This window comes from Urocampus carinirostris, chromosome 1 (genome assembly GCF_059441175.1).
Source record: "Urocampus carinirostris isolate Australia breed hairy pipefish chromosome 1, RoL_Ucar_1.0, whole genome shotgun sequence".
Taxonomy (NCBI): Eukaryota; Metazoa; Chordata; class Actinopteri; order Syngnathiformes; family Syngnathidae; genus Urocampus; species Urocampus carinirostris.
Window position 1 is genome coordinate 5,890,496 of NC_142349.1, and position 22,064 is coordinate 5,912,559.

Consider the following 22,064-nt stretch of genomic DNA (forward strand, 5'->3'; position numbering starts at 1 on the left):
TTAAATTAGTTGATTATATAAAAGGTCAAACCTTTTTTTGGAGATCTGTAGTTATTCTAAATTTATGTTTCTTGTGTTTTTCAGAGAATAATGTTTTTTTTTTGTAATGTAAATGTAGTTTATTTTTATATTTTATATTTTTTGTTGTTTACATTTTGTTGTGTTGTTTGTATTTCAGATATTCTGAGTTGATTGAATTTAAAGTTACTTAATATAAAAAGGTTCAACGTTTAAATGAGGTAAACGTTAAAAAAATGAAAAAATAAATGATGTTATATTTTTATAGAGTAATAATTGTATTATTATTGTCAATTCATACTGTGCATAATGTAAAATTATTATACATTTTCTGCATTTATGAAGCGCTTTTCAAGTCAATGAAGACCTATGTGCTTCAGACTTACCCACTCACAAACACTCACGCACCAATAGCAGCATCAGCCATGCAAGGTAACTGCTTATCAGGGGCATTAGGGATTCAGTGTTTTGCCCAAGGACACTTCAACATATATCACAGAATCAAAACTGTGACTTCTTGATCCCAAGACAAAGTCTTTACCTCCTTAGCTACAGCACCCACAATTGGTGGCATATATATTTCTCCTAGCTTTTTCCCCCCGTTTTTCTTGCTTATTTTCTTGTTTTGTTTTTTTTCCTGCCTTTTTTCTTGTTTCCTTTTATTGTTTATCTTTCTTTGTTTTTTTCTAGCTTTTTACTTTTTTCTTCTTTTTCTCTATTTTGCTTTTTTGAATTCTTTTATTTGTTTTTCCTAGCTTTTTTCTTTTGTTGTTGTTTTTGATTATATTTTTTGTTTTGTTTTTTCCCTTTATTTTGATTTTTCTTTTTCTTTTTTTTGTTTACGTAGCTGTTTACTCAATTTTTCTTTCCTTTTTTACATTTTTGTCAAGTCAAGTCATGTTTATTTGTGTAACCCTTAATCACAAAGAGTCTCAAAGGGCTGCACTGACCCATTTTCTTTTCAGCATTTACATGCTTCCATTCGGTGATATTGTTCGCAAGTATAATATCAGTTTCCATTGCTACGCAGATGGCCCTCAACTACATGTTCTGTTGGAGGAACCTGCCACACTAAACTGTGGAAATTTGGAGGCCTGCCTTACTGAGATAAAAGAATGGATGTCACTCAACTTCTGAAAAAGCTGAAATGTTAGTTATTGGTCCATCTAAATGCCATGACTTGTTCTTAGAAACTGCTCTGAACATTGACAAATGTAATATCCTTTTCCCTGTATCTTCTTTTGTTTCTTTATCTACTTGTTGCCTTTTTTGCTTCATATTTCCCATTATTTAAGTCATTTTGTGTATAATGTTACGAAATAATTAGTAACATATGGAATAAAGCAACAAAAACCTGTAGAGCTGTTTTGAAGCCAAAAGAACCGGCTCTTTTTACTGAGGCGAGCTGAAAGAGCTGGTTATCGAAAAAGAGCTGGAATTCCCATTACTACATACTGGAGAATATAATTCAATTTTATATTTATGTTTTATTGGTTGGCGCCAGCGTGTTGTCCCTGCTCGCCTTGGCCTTAGTGTGTTTGTGGTGGAAAAGATGCGGCAAGAACAATGATTTAGCGCCTGTCAGTCAGGCCACAAGGACGAGCAATGAGAAAAGAAAGAGGTCAGAAATGGAAGGGGGCGGGAAAAAGATGGAGGCTTTCAGAGAACCCCTTGAGGGAGCACTAGAGAGTCGGGAAGAGAGAATACGCAACCGAGAGAAAAAGTTTCAGCCCTCCCCAAAAAAACAAGCGGCAATGAAAGAGAATTTAAAATTTGTCTCCCGGTCATCACGCAGCTGAAGTTCCTGCCAGCGATTTTCCAGACGAAATGACAACTCGTATACAGTTTTTTTGCCTAAGCTCACACAAAGCGCGGCCGGCTCTTGGGTAACACACTTCCCCCTTATCATCAGTTACCATAACAACAGATGAGGCAGACCAGCAGCAATGGCGACACGCAGATGTGAACTTGGCTTCTGCCCCCAGCATCGCGGCTGTCAGCTGCTTTCTCGAACATCCATGTCTTGTCTCTGTATCACACTTCTTTCTTCCATTTCCTGTGTGTCCATCACGGATGTCATCATAGTATACGTTATTTTGCGTTTGAAAATAGGAAGTTTGGGCAATCAAATCATGTTATTTAGTCTTCATCTGGAAAAGAGACCAGCAGCCCCTCAAATAAAGGACATTACCGTATTTTTCTTACTATACGACATAGGTGTCAAACTCACGCTCCGCGGGCACCGTTTGGCCCGGCGTACAATTACATCCGTGAAATCATTTTACACACTATAATGGCCCAGCTCTATGAAACCCTCAAACTACACATCCCACAATGCAGCTCTCCTGCGAACGCCACAAGACTTCGCGAAAATGTTCCCGCTTCAATCGAGTTAGCTGTAGCCTGACGAGCGCAGCCACTTTTAAAACTATCTTTTGATAAACAACATGTCGGCGAGTTGAATAACAAGTCCGACGAGTTAAATTAATAGTGAGTCTTTAGTGTCAGGAAGCGGAGACTTGATGCCCAGGGATGTCACGGAAGGCTAAACGGCGAAAAGCAGAGTGACTTTCATGTTGCTTTGGATTACGCGGATGCTAAACCTACACAACGGCCAAGCAAAAAGTTGATTCGGAAAACGGAGCCTTTGAAAACCGAGGAGAGGCCGAATATTTGTTAACTGACATTGCCAATAAACCTGTGTGTCATCTTTGTGGAGCTAAGGCCGTAATTAAAGTATTTAATGTGAATTGGCACGAAAAGACAAAACATCAGAGGAAGCTGAAAACCCTGAATACAGAGCAGAAGATACAGAAAGTTGAAAAGTCAAAGAAGAATATAAGAATCCAGCATGTTTTTCACCAAAGTAAAATCCCTAAGTGAAAAGCCCTAATTTTATTCATATTTCCAGTTTTTCATATTTGGAATTTGTATAGTTTTGACAGAAGATATTTTTTGGGAGAGCAAAGTTTTTTTTTCAAGTTATTTAATGTTTAAGTTTGTATATTCGGGAATAATATTCCTGTAAATTGTACATACATATTTGTTAAAAAAAAAAGTAAAGTTTTAGTGTATTCAATAAATCCTGTTTGAACCGCGACCAAAGGTGTGGTTTGAGTTTTGGCCCTCTGTGCAATTGAGTTTGACACCCCTGCTATAAGGCGCACCCAAAAAACCCAAACTGGCCATGAACTGGAACATGCAGCTACATTCAAAAATTGAAAATGCATTACCATATTTGTGAATTTATTGATAAGTCAATAATTTTCATCACTATCACCAAGTTCATGACAATGGTGGTATAGAGGATAGAACCAGCAACGGTAAGAGCTTAGAATTCTAACAAACATGCCGCTAAGGGCATCGTCAGTTGTTTACAATTGCATAACTTTATTGCAACATCCGTTGCAGCCTGGTCATCCTGGAAAGGGATTACCTCATGTGCGGTCCCTTCTCAAGATTTCTTTTCATTTTCCTCATGTTGAGGTTTTTGAGTTTTTCCTTGCCCTCATGTCGGTTTTAGATGGTGTAATAGTAGTCTGTGGTTTGCAATATTCTGTGGTCTGTGCAGCCCTTTGAGACTTTTTGTGATTAAGGTCTATACAAATGAACATGACTTGACTTGAATCGAACCTGGATCAGACACTATCCACACGGGATAATGACGACACAAGAAAAGGCAACCGGTCTTATCTAAAACGCTATTTTGAATCACAGTACAAGATATGTCAGAGAAATGAGACATCAGAAAGCGATTAGAAATCCGTATACAATTTTGTTTCACATTTTCTCAGCTCAAATTTAACATTGTAAGTGACAAACGTTTTGAATATGTGCAGCCATGTATTTATCTATATTTTTTGGGACACATTGCCTTTCTCTTTATTCAGTTCTGAACAACTAAGTTACTTCCCACAATGCCTTTCTCTCTATTAACTCCTGAATATCAATTGCTTCGTAAAGACTTTGCGAGTCAGCGTTACAATACTGTAGGATGAGAAAAACTGAAACAAAGTTTTATATTTAGTTTAATCACTTTATTTTTTCTTATTTCTCAAAGATATCTGATACCGTGAGGAAAATAGGGTGATAATGAGATAAGACGTGTTGTCTGTAAACCTAGTAATCTAGTTGATAGGAAGCGTTTTTCTCCCCACCCCGATCCGGGTTTAATTCCTGTTACACCCAATGTAATGCAACTAAGATCAGCGTGCTTTCAAGATCTGCTCAGGAAGACCCACACTTTCCCTAGATGGCTAGAGACTCAGTTATTTGGGGACACAGACTTAAAACAACACATCTGATTGGCATAAGCAAGATCACGTGAATAGACAAAACAAATACGATTGGTTTGGACAGAATACAAAATGAGGTGAGTAATGCTGGTCGCTAGACGGTGTGTTACCATAATACATGAGCACTAGGGAAAGTAAAACTTTGTAACACAAAAGGTACAATGCGTCATCGTGAAGAGAACGGATAATGAGGAGGAAAACTCTTCCCTGCACTTTTCATTCAGCACCAAAGCGAATGCCATCTTGATTAATAGTTAGCGGGCCCCAAGAGGATACAATTGTAAGCTCTTCCCCGGACTCCCCAGCACCAAAGCGAAGGCCATCTTTCTTAATACTTAGTGGGTCCCAAGAAGACACAATTGTAAAAATACAAACAGCACCTGGATATAATCTTTCGCGTTGTTAAGGTACTTTTGAGTATAAAAGCATACAAAGGCACCTACAAACTATTATCAAACTATAATTTCCCTTGCAGCTGGTGCACCCAATGGTGCAGAAAATACAGTAGCTATGAGAAAATAAAATCTTAAGGAAAGTAACTATTTTAGATTGCCTTATATGTAACCAGTGATGTGTAGTCAGGTGAGGATTCGCCTCACCTGTCATCATGTAAATATCATACAAACATTGTGGTTTAAATTTGAAAAAACAAACTGTAGATTGAAATCAAAATTGATAGGAGTTTTTAGGGGAGAAATCCAAGAGTTAAATGCACAAACGGTAGCGTTGGTAAGTAGGCTGTAATTTTCTCTCTATCCTATTTTATAAATGCTGTTAGTTTATGACTGCTTGTTGCTGCAAATAGTAGTCCTGAACCAAAATTCTTATGTAAACAGATCACTCTGAGTTCAAACAACTTGAACTCCTAAGCGTAATGTGGCTCAAAAAAAGTGAGAAACTATAAAAATGATCAGACCTCATTCGTTTCGCAGAAACTTTCCTAGTTACCACATCTTCACAATTGGTCCGAAATGTTTTTCTTCTTTGTAAAATGCCCGGAAAGGGATAAGATGTTTTCTTAAACTTGAAAAAAATAAATTCTGCTCATTCGTTTTCAAAATGTAGTCAAGAAGCCATCCAGCAATGATTGTTATATTTAATGTTACAACTCACAACCTTTTATTAAGCTGTTCAGTAGTCTGGTGGAATTTTTTTTCTCATTGAGATTACACATATATAGGAAAACGGTGGCTGCGCTCTATTATTTAGTGGTTCTTATTTAATTTCCGACCGGTTCTATTGGCTTTCATTTTAGCATGCAGGTTTAAGTACACAACATTAAGCTCAAAACCTCCCCATTACCTTTTCACACTGTCTGCAGAAAGATACAGATGACCTCATTTCTAAAAGCAAACAACAGGGACGGCTCTGCAAAACATCCACATTGCTGAGAGCGGCTTAGCTAACGAGCATCTGATTGTGGAGATTACGCGTGTTCCGCTGAGGATTACTGGAATTGAAATGAATAAATTGACCTTTCGGTGCTGAAATCCTGACATCGACATCACAAAAAAAAACAAAAAAACAACATGGCCCTTTATTTTTCATTTTGCACCAAAAGAATGAAATTGGAGGTCAAAACTGGAGCTCTGCAAATTGTTTACCAACAAAACACATGTGCTTGAAATCTTTGAAAATGGCTGCATTTTATTATTGTTTAATCAAGAATAGAAAAGTGCTTGGATTTTTTTGTGAAGTGCTTGTAGATGCTTGAAATTGTTGGCATGTTTTTCATCAAGTCTGCTTAAAAATGAGGCCGATACTGCTCTTTGGGGCTTCGGCTTGCAGTACTATTTCTTTAATCTACAATCTGAATTTTTTTTTTTACAAGCTATTTTTTTTTTCAACCAACCACTCTACTCAGAGTACAAACTTGCTCGGCGCCCTCTGGTGAAAGCAGGCGCATCAGACCCGAACAGCACTCTGTTAAACAAATACTCGAGCCTGTAAAAACATGTTTGTTCTTCAGTTTTTAATAAATATGTAAATGAAAAAAAAACATCTTCATGCAGGTTTTGACTATCGCCAGACAGTTTTGAAACATAACCTTCATGGAAAATGAGGGATTACTGTATCCTTAATTGAGACGTATCAATGTTCGCTTCATACAAATTTCATGGCAGTTATCCTCATTAGGGATACGGGTAACTGAAGCCCTATCACAGCTGATTTAAGCAAGAAGCAGGGCATGGTCTGGTCTGAAATCAATTACAGAAAAGATTGAGTTTACAAAATGTGCATCCTCCAGGGAGAGATGCTTCAAAAGAGATTCCAAATGAATTGTCCTGACCATATGTCAGATATACTTACCACAATGTCATTGCTCTGCCTGTCGTTATTCTCCTCGCCTTATGAAATCCACTGGCACGTTCCATCTTTTTGTGTCTGTTCTTAGCCTCAGGGAAACAAGTACTGCATCTTTGCTCTTTGACTGGTCTTTGACGTAATTCAAAGCAATTAAAATTCCCTCACTCACATACACACACAGCGTGAAATGTCTGAAACGTATTAAATGTTCTTCTAAGGCAAGATTCAAAATTAAATTTCCATCATTTGTCCAACAGACAATTACAATTTTTTACTCCCGAGCGTGAAGAGCTCATCCCTGCTTTTATTCTGAAATGTGTCTCAGATGAATTCGCAATTGATGAAGGCCACAATGGATTATGCTAGCAAAGCTCTCCTCATAAATGCTTTCTAAATTTAACATGAAATATTAGAATGCTGTTCATTACTCATTTGCTTAATAGTGCAGTGTTGCTTCACTAAAAATTAGGCTACCATATAACGTCACTGCTCTGGGTTATTGCATCACTACAAATAAAGGCTTAATGTAAATTTAATGAGTATCAGCATGATGAAATGTGGGTGGCTATTTTGGTGCCCCGTGTGAGTCTAAGTCTTTATTTTTGCTGGTTCAGACAAAAAAGACAGTTTGTCCATGTTGTCACTGTTGTTCTTTGTCGGATTCAGAGTAGATCACTGCCAATCTTAAGTACCGTATTTTCCACTCTAAAAGGCACGCCAGTTTATAAGGCGCACCCCCCAAAAATAGTCATTTGTGATAATTTATCCAATTTTTCCAATGTTATCTGCATATAAGGCTTAATGGATTTTAAGGTGTGCATGCAAATTTCTGGCCAACTTGGGTATTTTGAGTTTGAGGTATTTAACACATGGAATTCCCTGCCGACAGCAGCACATGAATAGACATTATGCCTATTGTAGCTATTATTTAGGTTTGGTCATCATCTGCAAAGGCACCATCTAAACAAGACAAGACAGAATGTCTTTTAGTCAGATTTTCTGAAAATTATCTAGATCACGTATCAAAATCCGGTCCTTGAAAGCCAGAGCTACGCATATTTTAGATGTTTTCCTCGTTAAACACAGATGAATCAAATAAACAAGGTTGTTTATAAGGTTTACGCACAGCTTGCTAATGAATCGGGTGCGTATTTCAAGGCAAACCTATGAAGCATGAAAATCTCCAGTCCTTAGAGATTCAATTCGTCATGCCTGATCTAGATCATGTTTTAGTCCTCTGACCATTGTTCAAACATTGACGCATGTTATGCACATTACTTGTTTCCGCAAATCCTGTACACATAACATAATATAGTCTTCATTGTTGTTGATTAAACATTGTAGTGTGCATTGTTTAAAGTAGATGTAGAACTCCAGGATAAACACAATAAAACACTTAAGAGTGGAAAAAAAAACATTATTACAGACACTGCCCTACTTACGAATGATTGTAAATTGAACTTGTTTGTAAGTTGCTTTAGTGCTATATTTTGTATGGAATGTATGTTTAAGGTTCATATAAGTATATTTAAGCCTTGCATAAGTAATCTGTGGTTTATTGAAACTGAAAAATAAAGATTTAATAAAATAATATTCTCTCATAAGGTAAATAAAGTTAATTTTAACTTACTTTTGGAAGATGAGCTCCAAGAGTTAGGCAACTTCCGCCTCCGTGGTAAAAACCGGCTGCAAAAAAAAGCGATCCAACCATTTTTTCAACCGCATCAAGCTTTCTTATTCCACTTTTATTTCAAAAGAAAAATCTCGCCTCCTCTTTACACTTTCCACCAACCATATTGAATGGATGAAAGAGATATTAAACAATAAAAATGTCAAAGCTTTTAGGGCGCCGAAGGTACAGCATAGGATGTTAACACACGAACTAGGAAGAAGAAGCGGATTTCCTCTTCGGAGTGGATTCTTAGTGACCTTTCACAGCGCCGAACGCCGGTAGAGGCGGAAAAAATCACTACAGTGCTGTCCTGTACTTGGAAAAAGGTGCACACAATCCAAAATCTAACTTACAGCAATGTCCGGATATTTTTTGACATCCCGAAGAAAATGTTCGTATCTACTGTTTTTCTTAAGTCGAAAGGTCTTAAGTAGTCAAGTCAAGTCACATTTATTTATATAGCCCTTAATCACAAAAATGTCTCAAAGGACTGCACAGGATTACAATTACACAAATACTTGATCTCAAATCAACATGGGGGCAAGGAACAACTCAAAACCTCAGCGTGAAGAAAAAGAGAAACCTTGAGAAAGGACCTCACAAGTGGTAATCCCCCTTCCAGGATGACCAGGGTGAATCACAATCAGCATTAATAAACACAAGCATAGTAAACACTAGGTAACATGTTGAAAATTTGTCCGGAAAGTACATGACAGCAGCGACGCCCCCAGCCTGTAAACTAGTCCAGAAAGTCTATGACGGCCACGACGCAGTTTCCCATCTCTGCCAGCTGGTCTATGCAGGCGTTCACATGCTTCAGGTCAAACGCTGGTCCGCTGACTCATCTCCAAGTTGTCCTTCTCCTTCGTATCACCACCAGGCAGGCAGTCGGAATAAGACAGGACAATACAGAATATGAGGTGGGCATCAATCATAAGCTTTGAAATAGAAGTGTGTCTTAAGCCTCAATTTAAAAACTTCTATTGAGGTTGCAGATCTTATCTCCGGAGGCAGGGCATTCCATAACACCGGGGCCTAGATGGAGAACGCTCTCGAGCCTGCAGACTTCTTGGCTCTCGGAGTCACAAGTAGACCGGCATTTTCTGAGCGCAGACTCTGTGCAGGAACATAGGGGGGAATCAAATCAGAGAGATAAGAGGGTGCAAGTCCATGCAAACATTTATATATTAATAAGAGAACCTTAAAATCACATCTTAAGTGGACTGGGAGCCAATGCAAGTTGGCCAATACAGGAATAATACGCTCAAACTATTTGGTCCTAATCAAAAGTCTAGCTGGCGCATTCTGAACCAGCTGCAAACTTTTAATGCTAGACATCGGGAGAACAAAAAGCAATACATTACAGTAATCAAGCCGAGAAGTAATAAATGCATGAATTAAAACCTCTGGATCTGATTGGGACAGCATCGAACGAATCTTCGCAATATTACGGAGGTGGTAGAAAGCTATTCTAGTAATATTTTTCACGTGTAACTGAAAACGACTGATTAGGATCAAATATAACACCTAGATTTTTGACCGAGTCACTATGGGTGATATTACATTTGTCTAGGTTCGGGGTAGTGTTTGAAAACAATTCACGACAGTGAGCTGGACCAATAATCAACATTTCAGTTTTTTCTGGCTTAAGGCGTAATAAATTAAGTGACATCCATCTTTGAATCTCAGTAAGGCAAGTCTCCAGATTTCTACAACTTAAATGTCCAGTTGTCTCCAGTGGCACATACAGTTGAGTGTAATCTGCATAGCAATGGAAACTAATATTATACTTGCGGATAATGTCACCAAGCGGGATCATATAAATACTAAAAAGAAGGGGGGCAAGTACAGAGCCTTGTGGAACACCACAGGGGACATTAGATTGTTTAGAGGTCAGATTGCCATAGTTAACACATTGCATCCTGTCTGACAGGTAGGACCTAAACCACGAGAGTAAGGTTTCTGAGATACAAATGCATTCCAGACGAACCAGTAATATGTTGTGGTCGACAGTATCAAAAGCAGCACTGAGATCCAGCAGCAGTAGCATTGATGAGGCACCGGAATCTATTGCTAAAAGGAGATCATTGGTTACTTTAGCCAGGGCTGTCTCAGTAGAGTGATTTGCCCTAAATGCTGACTGGACAGTTTCAAAGAGGTTATTTTCTGACATGAAGTCATTTAGCTGCTGTGCAACGACCTTTTCAAGTAATTTTGCAAAAAATGGCAGATTTGACACTGGCCTATAATTACCTAGGCTTTCTGGGTCAAGGTTAGGTTGCTTAAGCGTGGGTTTAGTGACGGCAGACTTGAAGGCTACAGGAACAATACCCGAAGATAGCGATATATTAATAATATTTAAAACTGATGGTCCTAAGATCCCAAACAGATCCCTCACCAGTGAAGCTGGAAACGGAACAAGCAGGCAAGTAGTTTGTTTGGCCCTACTGACCATCTGTGCTGGACTATCAAGGGACAAATCATTGAAACTGGAGAATGTTTCTGAGCAACCGCCGACACGGTCCTTACCTAACACCTCCACATCTTTGAGATAGGAGGAGGTTACAGAGCGTTCTTTTAAAATTTCAGTTGTTGTCTGGTAAGTTTCGCCACTGTGTCAAACAAAAGTTTCGGATTATTCTTATGTTTAACAATAATCTTAGAGAAAAACGATCCTTTAGTTGAGGCAAGAGCTACTTTATATTTCAGCAAGCTGTCACACCAGGCCAGTCGGAAGACCTCCAGCTTAGTAGTGCGCCATTTTCGTTCAAGTTTTCTGCAACCTTGTTTGAGTGACCTGGTTTCTTCAGTAAACCAAGGTGTATGCTTCTTAGGTCGAAATGTATGCCTTAGGGGCGCCACAGAATCAATAACACTAACCAAAGCAGTATTGAAGTTGTTTGTAAGTGAGTCAACAGTCCCAGTGTACAAAGGGAGGGCTGCAGTTACCGTAGGTAATAGTTCTTTTAAAGCTAATACCGTTGTAGGGCGGATATTGCGACTGCTAAAGCCTAAATTTTCCTTATCACAGTAAACATTAAACAGCACCTCACACTTGACAAGATAGTGATCAGAAATGGCATTAGCATACGATAACACTGTAACATTTGAGGCTACTACGCCACGGGTCAGAACGAGATCTAGAGCGTTCCCATCTTTATAAGTGGGCACATCAACTATTTAATTGAAACCAAATGTATCAATCAGTGACTTAAAAGCAATTGCAAGCGAATTTGATAGGGAGTTTATGTGAACATTAAAATCACTAATAATTACAACATTGTCCGCATAAGTTACTAAGTCTGTAAACAGTTCCGAAAATTCATCCCAAAAAATTGAGTATGGTCCAGGTGGGCGATACACAACAACTACATAAATTGGTGTTGACATTGAGGACCTCATAACAAGTGCTTCAAACGTTTTACAAACAGTAGGGGTACCGGGAGTACATTTCAACTTACCTTCCGATATAAGAGCAACGCCTCCACCTTTTTTGCATGGTCATGCCAAGTGCGAACTCACAAAGTTAGGGGAAGAAGCCTCATTTAACACTACAAACTCATTTGGTTTTAACCAGGTCTCACAAAGGCCAATAAGGTTAAGATTGTGTTCATTAATAAGGTAATTGACAAGTAAAGCTTTGGGGGCTCGTGATCCAATATTCAGAAGGCTAAGCTTCAGCACTGTGGACTGAGCTGAAACCTTTCCAGAGTTTTGAACCTTAATGGCAACCTTAGTGGTAACCTCCACAGGATTATACTGTGGCTTGCATGACGGCAGATGCGGCCCGAACTCCAGACCACAGGAATATTGTTGACAGGTGGAGTAGCAGGATGACTATTCATAGAAAATAATGTTATTTCTTCTAGGTAGGGAAGTGTCTATATTACGAAAGGTAGGCAATATTTCCAAAGTAATTTCATTTAACAGCAACATTTTGCAAATAATATTTAGATATTATTCTAAATTTAGGCAATACATATTTTCACAGTTTTGTGTGCTTGTTTTTCGTGGTAACATCTCTAGGGAAGAACATTTCTGAGCCTTCTAGCCCTGGTTTTAAGAGACCTATAGCGTATACCAGAGGGTTGTGGCTTGTGTTAGAAGAGTCCTTAATAATGCTGTTGGCTCTGCAATGGTAGCGTGAGATGGCAATGTCCTCTTGACTGGGCAGAGAACAGCCAATTATTTCTGGGCTGTGTTGATGAAAGGTTCTCCTGTCTGCTACCATGCAACCAGCATAGCACACCATAAATCCATATGCTAGCATGCTCTCTACTGTGGCTCTGTAAAAGGAAACCAGCAGCATGAGTTCCAAGTTATTTTTTTCTAAACACTATTAAGAACATAAATAAATGCGAAAGAAAAATTGACAATAAGACGTGCAAGAGTTTAGTGCAAAATTATTGACTTTGGAGAAATACATAAACCATGATTTGACACATCCCTAATAGCCTTCATTGTGTCCTGTGTCTTATGTATTGTATGGATAGTCAGGGTGGGCGCATAGATCCAAATATTGATACTGAGCGAGTACTTTGATTATATTACAGATCGTATTTCAATACGTACGTATATGACCTATACATATACGATCCGATTACGGATCGTATATGGATCGCATCGTATTGGATCGTGCCCTATTGTTTTAAGGTCAATACTGTCTTCCCATTTTACCTATGACTATAATAATGTTGTTAGTGAGTCACAAGACTATATATACATTATACCTTTCAAATTTGATACATTGGTGGTAACACTTAATTTGCAATACTGATTTTGTTTTCAAAATATTGTGCTATGAAAGGAACCACGTTTTCCGGACTAAAAGGGGCACCTTCAAAAATATCCCCTTGAGAAAGAATGTTTTCATATGAAAGGCACTTCGAACTAAAAGGCACATGAGATTAAAACAAAAGATAAAAAATGTATTTCAAAGAAAAAAATATTAGGGTATCTGGTTTCACAACTAAATTAATTAATTCATAAATGGTTACCCTATGTAAAAGCATTTCTGAATTTATGTGCCGTATTATCCAGACTAGAAGTTGCTCTGGAGTATTTGATAAAACTCAACAAGAAAGAACGTACATGTCATCTTGAAAGGTACTTTAAACAAAAGAGAACAACAGCCTGAATGATTTCATGCGTTATATGAAAGTCACATGATGGACATGGCTGTTAATTTCAGTAACCACGTAACATATTAAGGGTTATTCAGTTGACATAATTTACATGCGTACCATACTATCATTTTCACTTCAAATCACTAAATCCAGTGAAATTTTAGTCCTCTGTCTCACTGTCATGGTAAACAATCCAAACCGTTTCCGTCGCCTATGTCAGACACATCATCACCTCCGCTTTCTGCTTTTCAGGTGCATATTGCATTATTTGCAGAATGTAATCTGCAGAGTATAAATTTATTTTTGAAGCCATTTTTGTTCAGGTGTTTTTATGAGATAGAAATCCCTTTTGAGCAAGTTAAAAATATTTACTCTGGCGAAATGACACCTTATTTTCTGAGCGTTCGTGTCCCGAATAATAAGAGAGGGTGGTGCCATTTTGCCAAAGTACATATTTTCAACTATGCTTTACTGTTCTACTACATTTCCCCCCAAAATTAGATAAAAATCAGTCAGAAAAATAAAGTACCCTTTTTTGGCTTTGTCGTGTCACACTGCAATTTTGAGAGTTTGGGTGGACCTTATAGTCCGGAAAAAATGTTTTTTTTTTTTTGTCGTATTGACGTTGTTATACAGTATTTGTTTTTTGTTACATTGCTACTATTTTGGTTCAACTTTCTTGACTTTTGTTCTGAAACTGTTGTAGTTTTTTTGTATATCTATAATGTTCAAGCTTTTTATATTTTACTGTTTACACAATTTGCAATTTCAAATGTGGTGCAGTGGACGGTACTATAGTTGTCATGTATGTTGACTTGAGTATGTATTGTGTTATATTGCTGCTTTTTTAATTTGACTCTCTTGACTTATTTTCCTAAACAGTTTTGAAATTTTGTATCGTAAAAATAAACTAACATAACGGGCCAGGGGTTCAATTATTCAACTATCATAAGATTTCCATGCAAAAAGTATTGGTATTTGATTGGTATCGATCCATATTACCCTGTACTTTCTTGGCACCCAAAATCCCAGTATTGGTTACCCCTAACGATAGTTGTAGTTTTCCACTATTCAGGTGGGCGGATGTATCCTTTAACCACCAGAGCAGAGGTGTCCAAACTTTTCAAAAAGCGTGCCAAAATTGGTTAGCTGGAAATGTGTGAGGGCCGAATAGTCATCCTGGTATTCTTTGAAGTCTTCAAAAAATTCACCCTCTGTGAAAGGTTTGCAGCGCGTCGTGACCTTGTAGCTCACCTTTGTAGCATTTTCATTTGCTTTGCAGGGTCTCGTAAAAAAGCGCTGCTGTGCCGTTAAATCAGCTTCCTTTTGCTTCACCTTCTACAGCATTCGTTTCCAGTTAGCTTGTCGTAGTCATCATATTTCATTTGGCCGTGCCTCTTGATATTATATTCTTTGAAACCAGCTACAATCTCTCGGCAAATTAGGCGGACACATTTTTTTCTGGATTTCAGTGAAGAAATACTTAAATTTGCCCTCGTCCTGGAAGCAGCGGCCCTCACAGTCAACTTTTCTTTTTCTATTTATAGTCACCTTGTCGGGAATGGGGTAGGCTAAAATTCTCATAGACATCCAAGGGCAAAGGGGTACTGCTATCATCTGGTGAAATAGCGATTTTTTTTTTTTCCTACAAATTTATTTTATACTGCAGTCAACGGCGGGCCACATATTAAATTTAAGACATAGGCCGCGGGCAGTGTTCCCTCTAAGTGAAATTGCGCACTGCTCGCACATTCTCAGCGCACAAGAAGATCTAGCCAGCGCACAAAAATGAGGGCTCAAAATTACTAATTAAGAAGCGACTCAAGTCAAAGTTACAGTGCATGAAGGTAAAAATACACGGGTTCCCCTGACGCTGTGTCCTAAATGCAGTATTTTGAAGTCGAGTCAAAGTAGAACGAAGTTGACTAAAGTTAGTAGAGTTTCTCGAGAACCGGCTTCTTCGGCTCGGCTCACAAAAAGGAACCGGCTCTTTCGGGTCCTAAACGGCTCTTCAGGTTGTTTTTGCCTCTTTAATCCCAACATGACCAAATATTATGTAAAATTATGCCCAAATGACTTAAAGGACGGGGGGAATCAAACAAAAAAGAAAAAAATACCAAAATGAAAAAGTAGTGAAAAGCTGAGAAAAAAAGAAACAAAAGGAAGAAATGAAATGAAATGATCTGCATTTATATAGCGCTTTTCAAGTCAATGACTTCCCAAAGCGCTTTACATTGTGCTTCACATTTCCCAATAGCAGCCGTGATCTGTGCAGCCATGTAAGGCGCTAACCTGCTTATTGGGGGTATTGGGGGTTCAGTGTCTTACCCAAGGACACTTCGGCATGTAACATGATTCGAACTGGGATCCCTTAATCCTAAAACGATCGCTCTACCTCCTGAGCTACTGCCGCCCCAAGAGAAAACAATTTAAAGTGGTAGGCATTTCTAAGGGTTGGTAGTGTTTGCCGGTACGCACTGTAAATGTTTTGTGTTTAGAAAATATCCCCTGTCATTGTCGATTATAAAATGTAGGGTAGGTGAGCGTATGCTGAATGAGGAAGAGAAAAAAAGAAGGAAAAATTTAGAAAAAAGACAGAAAAAAAGAAAAGAAAGAAATGTAGGAAAAAAGTAAATAGAGAACAAAAAGAAAAAAGTAACAGATCAGAAAAAATAAACACAATGACATTTTTTTTTAAGGAATTTAAAAAAAGTAGAAAAAAAACACGGAAAAAAGAAGAAAAAGTTTGGGTCAAATAATTTCCAATCATATCAAGTGAATCTTGTTGCCAACATTGTACTTCCACTAAAAAATGTGAATAAGTACAGTTCTGTATCTTACAACCGACTAAATAAGCCCCCCAAAATGTTAATATTATGCGACAAAATATATCAGGAAAAAAAAAGAAATGGATATCTTGTGAAAGAATTGTAAGAACAAAGGACGTTTGTAGGCCATACAACCTTTGCAATAGTACATGAGTCAATTCATTCAAAAGAGAAAAATAAATTTGCATTGCCGGAAACTCAGCAAAATGTAACTTGATGTCAAGTTTTGGACATGTTTGATAATTAATTATCTTGCCACGCTTGGGATTATGGTTGCTCACTGTTGTTTCAAGCGTTGCTCACCGACTTTGTGTGAACGCTCAGACCCGTGGAAAATTAGAGGGAACATTGGCCGCGGGCCAGTAAAAATTGGATTACGGGCCGTAACTGGCCCCTGGGCCGGACTTTGGACATGGCTGCACTAGAGTCATAGGGGCACTATTGTCTTTGGTGTGTCTTGGGCAAGTACAGCCTGGTGGTTCCCATGAAGAAAAAAAAATGGTTTTGTTCCTATCACTATGAGGACCGTGTTGATCAATGCAGTTCATTTGAAATCCTTAACTTAGTCAATCAGCAACGATACAATGCAATTGTGTTATTTTTTGTATGAACAGCATTTAATTCAAAATGTTGTATGCAAAAAAAACGACATATTTAATGAAAATTCAAGGAGAAAGCGCGGACTGTTTTTTAATAAAGTCTGCTACCAGTTCTCATTACAATGTGTACTGGAGCCTCAACCCATCAGTATGCTTCCACTACGCAGGTGATTTCCATCCTTGTCATGTATTCCATTTTAACCGAGAAGATTTGTTGTCAGAGAAGAAATCACACATGCACTAAGTTCATGGTTTCCTTTTCCAAATCTTGGTTCCTTAGGTCCTCATCCACCATGGTCTTTTTGTGGCCGTCCACATGCATCCTGATCATCCTGGCTTTAGTTTCCCAAGCGTGTAAGGGATGCCCCCTCGGTTGCCGCTGCTACAGTCTCACGGTGGAATGTGGCTCTTTTGGAATCAAAGAAATCCCACAGGGTGTGCCGGCCTTCACCGAGGTTAGTGCAACAAGTCTAGTGTGGAACAACATCTAATGCAAGGATGCCAAACTTACGCCCCACAGGATGGATCTCGCCCGTTGGATGGGTTTCATCCGGCCCGCCATGTATTTCTGAGTATCTCAAAATAAGAAGCAAGTGTCGAAATCATGTGTTAACAATGCCCAACTGAGTTTTTTTCCCTATCTGCTTTGATCCTACTTTTAGCTTAGGTGTTCAGGCCGCGTAATGGGTGGATGTGGGGCAGGGTGACGGGGGGCTGTTTGCAGAGTGATTTTATGCTTGTAACCACAGTTTTTGTTAGTGTAGCATGTAAATAGTGAAATTAATATAAGGTCTGTATAAAGTACAGTCCAAACGCCAACCCCAAAATTTCAAAAAGTGGCAGGCATTTCTAAGGGTTGGTAGTGTTCGCCGGTACGCACTGTAAATGTTTTGTGTTTAGAAAATATCCCCTGTCATTATCGATTATAAAATGTAGGGTAGGTGAGCGTATGCTGAATGATAAATCATAATGAAGAAAAAAACAAAGCATACAATTTAAATTCGACATTCTTTTACTGATCAGGGCCCCCTCCGAACAGCAAGTGTAGATCCGGGCCAAGAGCCAAACTGCATTTGACATCCTGCTCTAATGGCGCATGATCCATTCTTATCAATTTGAGTCAAATGACTGTGTTTCACAGTTTTGCTAAATCTGAAATATAAACGTGCTTGAGGGGAAATCATTCATTCTAGCACCGGAAGTGACCCTCTGATCGTCTGTCAACAAAATGTTTAACACCAACGTGTCTTCCTATCATGGTTTCAGGCCCCCAGCATTGAAGCAGCTCATAAATATTGATGAGAATGTGCCCTAAAGAACACAATCAAAATTCTCTCCAAGATTCGAGATTGTCATTTACATAAATCGCCAATTCAATTTTCTTTGCAACACCGATGTACAGGGTTTACAAAGGCAGTTAAAAAGTGATTTTTTTTTAAATAAAATCAAATATATTCAAACGTTTCTATAATGTTGTACATTTACCTATTGCTCAGGTGTCTTTCTTGTTTTTGACATCACCAAGGATCTGAACCAAGGATTGTTTGATGAATGTCAATTTTTGGAAAATTTTATGCTACGGCAGGGTGGCGCGTGGTGATCATTTACCATATTTTCACCTTTAAGGCACACCGCAATATGGCGAATTGGATGAAAACTACAGTAAAGGCTAGGATTGCACAGTAAATAAACAAATATCATATTTGCGCATTGATTGATCAATTGAAATATATCGCTAATCACAATTCCAAACCGTAGCCGTATAGTCACGTTACTATGTTGGAAAATGAAGAAAATGGAAAGTTGCCCTGAAAGACATAAGTAAACGCAAGAGAACACGAGAGGGAAACAACTCTTTGGTGTATCTGATGATGAATTGGACACAAAGGACATTCAATTATTTTGTAAATTTTATTTTTGTATTTTGTTCATAGTTTACATTGTCAATAGGTGATTTTAATTATTGTTTCAAGTATTCAATAAAAATTGTAACAACAAAAACTTAATTTGAGCTAAAAAAAAAAATGTCAAACTAAATTTTATATAGATTTTGATCACTTTCTGTGTACTCCATTCTCTAATATTCACAGTGGCGGACCGTGCAGTTTACACCGATGCCTTCACTCCCGTCTTAATTAGTTACTTGTAGTCCGCGAACAAAACCTCTCAATTAGCCGGTTCGTTCGTGATCGACACAAGTTTTACAAATGTTTTGCTTTTAATTTTTTTTTGTACATCTGTAAATATTTTAATTTGTGTTTCCTTTTGTTTATATTCAATGTGTTTCACATAAAAATGTTTAAAAGTTTATTCTTGGTACTACATATTTTATTTGTTGTTGCAAGTCAATATTTTTAATCAACATTTTGTTTTGTGAGTTGCCTGAAGTTGACATCAATGTTGCTTAGTATTGAAATGTTAAACGTTTTGTCCCAGTTTTTATCTTCTTTTTTGCACTTCGTTTTCACTTTTTTTTAGCAGGCACTTAAAGTTTACCACTGAAAATTTATATCTTGTAGTGTGACTACAAATAGTGTGATAATGAAATAAGAAAAAATCCCTTTTTATATGCTATGTATGTCCCTTAGTGGTGGTTAGGAATTGGGGATTCATGGGGTTCAATCCCTGTTGCCACCATTGTTATACAGTTGAGGTCAGATAAATTATTTAACTGATCACTAGTTGCACAAATATGGTAAATTATTATTATTATTTCCAATTCCAACTTTATTTCCAAGCAACAAGGTGGCGCAGTGGTTAGCACGTGTGCGGCACAGTTCTGAGGTCATGAGATCGAACCTTCCTGTGTGGAGTTTGCATTTTCTCCCCGTGCTCGCGTGGGTTTCCTCCGGGCACTCCAGTTTCCTCCCACTTTCCAAAAACATGCATGTCAGGTTAATTAGCTGGTCCAAATTGTCCCTAGTGAATGAAAGAGTGAGTTGTCGGTCTCCATATGCCCTGCGACTGGCTGGAAACCAGTTCAGGGTGTCCTCTGCTCACTCCCTGAAGATGGCTGGGATGGGCTCCAGCACCCCCACAACCCTACTGATGATAAGCGGATGGAGATGATAAATGGATGGACCTTCATTTACATATTGTATCTGATATCTAGTTTCAGCTTTTGCCCTTAGATTATTTCCTTAGATTTCATTTTCAGACTATAGAAATAACAATATCACATTACTTCTTTCATTTATTTGGGATGCACAAATCTATTTGAATCTGTGTGGGCTGCAGCATTTCTCCGTGTAATTAGGCAAGTACGCATCAAGATTTTTCTCTCCGATGTCCGGCCTCTTTTTCTGTGTCCCAGGTTATCTTGTTGTTAAAATACTTTTATCATGTTCATAAAAATATGTACATTATCTTAACATTAAGAAGTCTTTTTTTTTTTGCCAAGAATACAACCTCCGGGCACTCCGGTTTCCTCCCACATTCCAAAGACATGTATTTCAAGTGAATTGGCCGGTCCAAATTGTCCCTAGGTGTGACTGAGCGAGTGAGTTGTCTGTCCCTGTGTGCCCTGCAATTGGCTGGCAACCAGTTCAGGGTGTCCCCTGCCCACTGCCCGATGATTGCTGGGATGGGCTCCAGCACCCCCGCGACCCTACTGAGGATAAGCGGCGCAGCTGATGAGATGAGACAAGATGAAGTGACACTATGAAATATTCTTAAAGTTTTGGAACTTATACAATCTGATTCTTCAAAGATAAAATATAAACTTTAAGATTGTTTTGGTCCCTGCAAAATCAAGTTCAATGGTCGAGTGGCGGCCCGACAAAGAAATATTAGATTCTGGGTTTGCTTGGGGCGCGGTACTGTCAATCAAGGTAATTGGCCGGGTCGGGTGTCAATACTTGTGGACCAGATTGAGTCGGGCTGCATTTTTTAGTCCCAATCTTACCTCTAGTTGGTAGTTTGGTTGGTTGGTTGTTTGTTTTGTCTGTGGCTTTTTGTTTACACCACCAAAAAGACAACAAAATCATTAATTAATAAAAGGAAATAAACTATTTGCACACAAAAAACAACTGCACAATACAATACATCCATCCATCAGGTGCACCACTTACCCTCTCTAGGGTTGCGGGGGTGCGGGTGCCCATCCCAGCCGTCTTTGGGAAGTGGGCAGTGGACACCCTGCATTGGTTTCCAGCCAGTCACAGAGCACACAAAGACAGACAACAAGCACAGGAAGACCATGCAAACTGCACAGGAAGGCTTGTAGCTGGATTCAAACCCATGACCTGAACTGTGCCATGGACGCGCTTACCACTCAGCTGCTTTGCCGCTCGCACAATACAATAATATACATAAACACGGGCCTTAAGGGAGTTGCCAGGAGCCAAAGCTACTTCTATTCCATTTTTTTTCCTGTAGGGAAGACATGTTCAACATCAAAACAAGGAATCCAAACCTTACCCCATGAAGGAAATTTATAAAATAAATAAATTACATTTCAAACTTATAATAGCGTTGCTTGGAACTCCTATAACATATAATACTCAAACAAACTCCAAATGTAAATTGTCTTTAGTATATTTATCTAGTATAAGTATAGGGAACATTTTTTTTAAATTGACATAAACTAGGGACTTTTTTGAAGTCATCCTCTAAATCGTTCCATAAAGGAATACTGCCACTCAACAGCCTCACAGTTTTAGCAGTTCTGAGATCAATTCCAGGTCGCTGCCTCCCTGTGCTTTCTTGGGTTTCCTCCAGAACCATCGTTTTTCTCCCACATTCCAAAAAGATGCATGTCAGGTTGATTGGTGACTCCAAATAGTCCCTAGGAATGAATGTGAATATACAGTATTTCCATGTATGCCCTGTGAGGATAAGTGGTTTGGAAAATGAATGAAATTTCGTTTGACATTCATATATCAAAGCTAACTTAAGTTGACTCATTTTTATTGATTTCCCTGTCTGCCCAACAGACACTGTTCCTCCAGGACAATGCTATTGTTCATATCCGTCTTCAGGATCTGACCCGACTCGGCAGGCTCCATTACCTGTACCTACAAAACAACAGCATTTCAGCTTTGGAGCCAGGAGCATTTCGCAGTCAAGGGCAACTACTCGAGCTCGCTCTCAACGGAAACCTAATCCATCTTGTCACTCCAGAGATGTTCCAAGGTCTGGAGCATCTCCGTATCCTCTACCTTGCAGGCAACCAGATCACTCGAGTGCAGGACAACACTTTCAGGGGTTTGCAGGTGGGT

General features: G+C 38.6%; 1 protein-coding gene across 2 annotated transcripts in view; it reads left to right on the forward strand.

Moving 5' to 3' along the window:
- lrrc24 (leucine rich repeat containing 24) overlaps positions 1 to 22,064 on the forward strand; it is a 322,288-nt gene that overhangs the window by 296,805 nt on the left and 3,419 nt on the right. For both annotated transcript variants that reach the window (XM_088348354.1, XM_088348276.1), the window contains exons 2-3: positions 17,126 to 17,300; positions 21,780 to 22,058. In XM_088348354.1, the coding sequence (XP_088204480.1) occupies positions 17,139 to 17,300; positions 21,780 to 22,058 (441 nt within the window). In that variant the 5' untranslated portion in view covers positions 17,126 to 17,138. The remainder of the gene's footprint in view (positions 1 to 17,125; positions 17,301 to 21,779; positions 22,059 to 22,064) is intronic.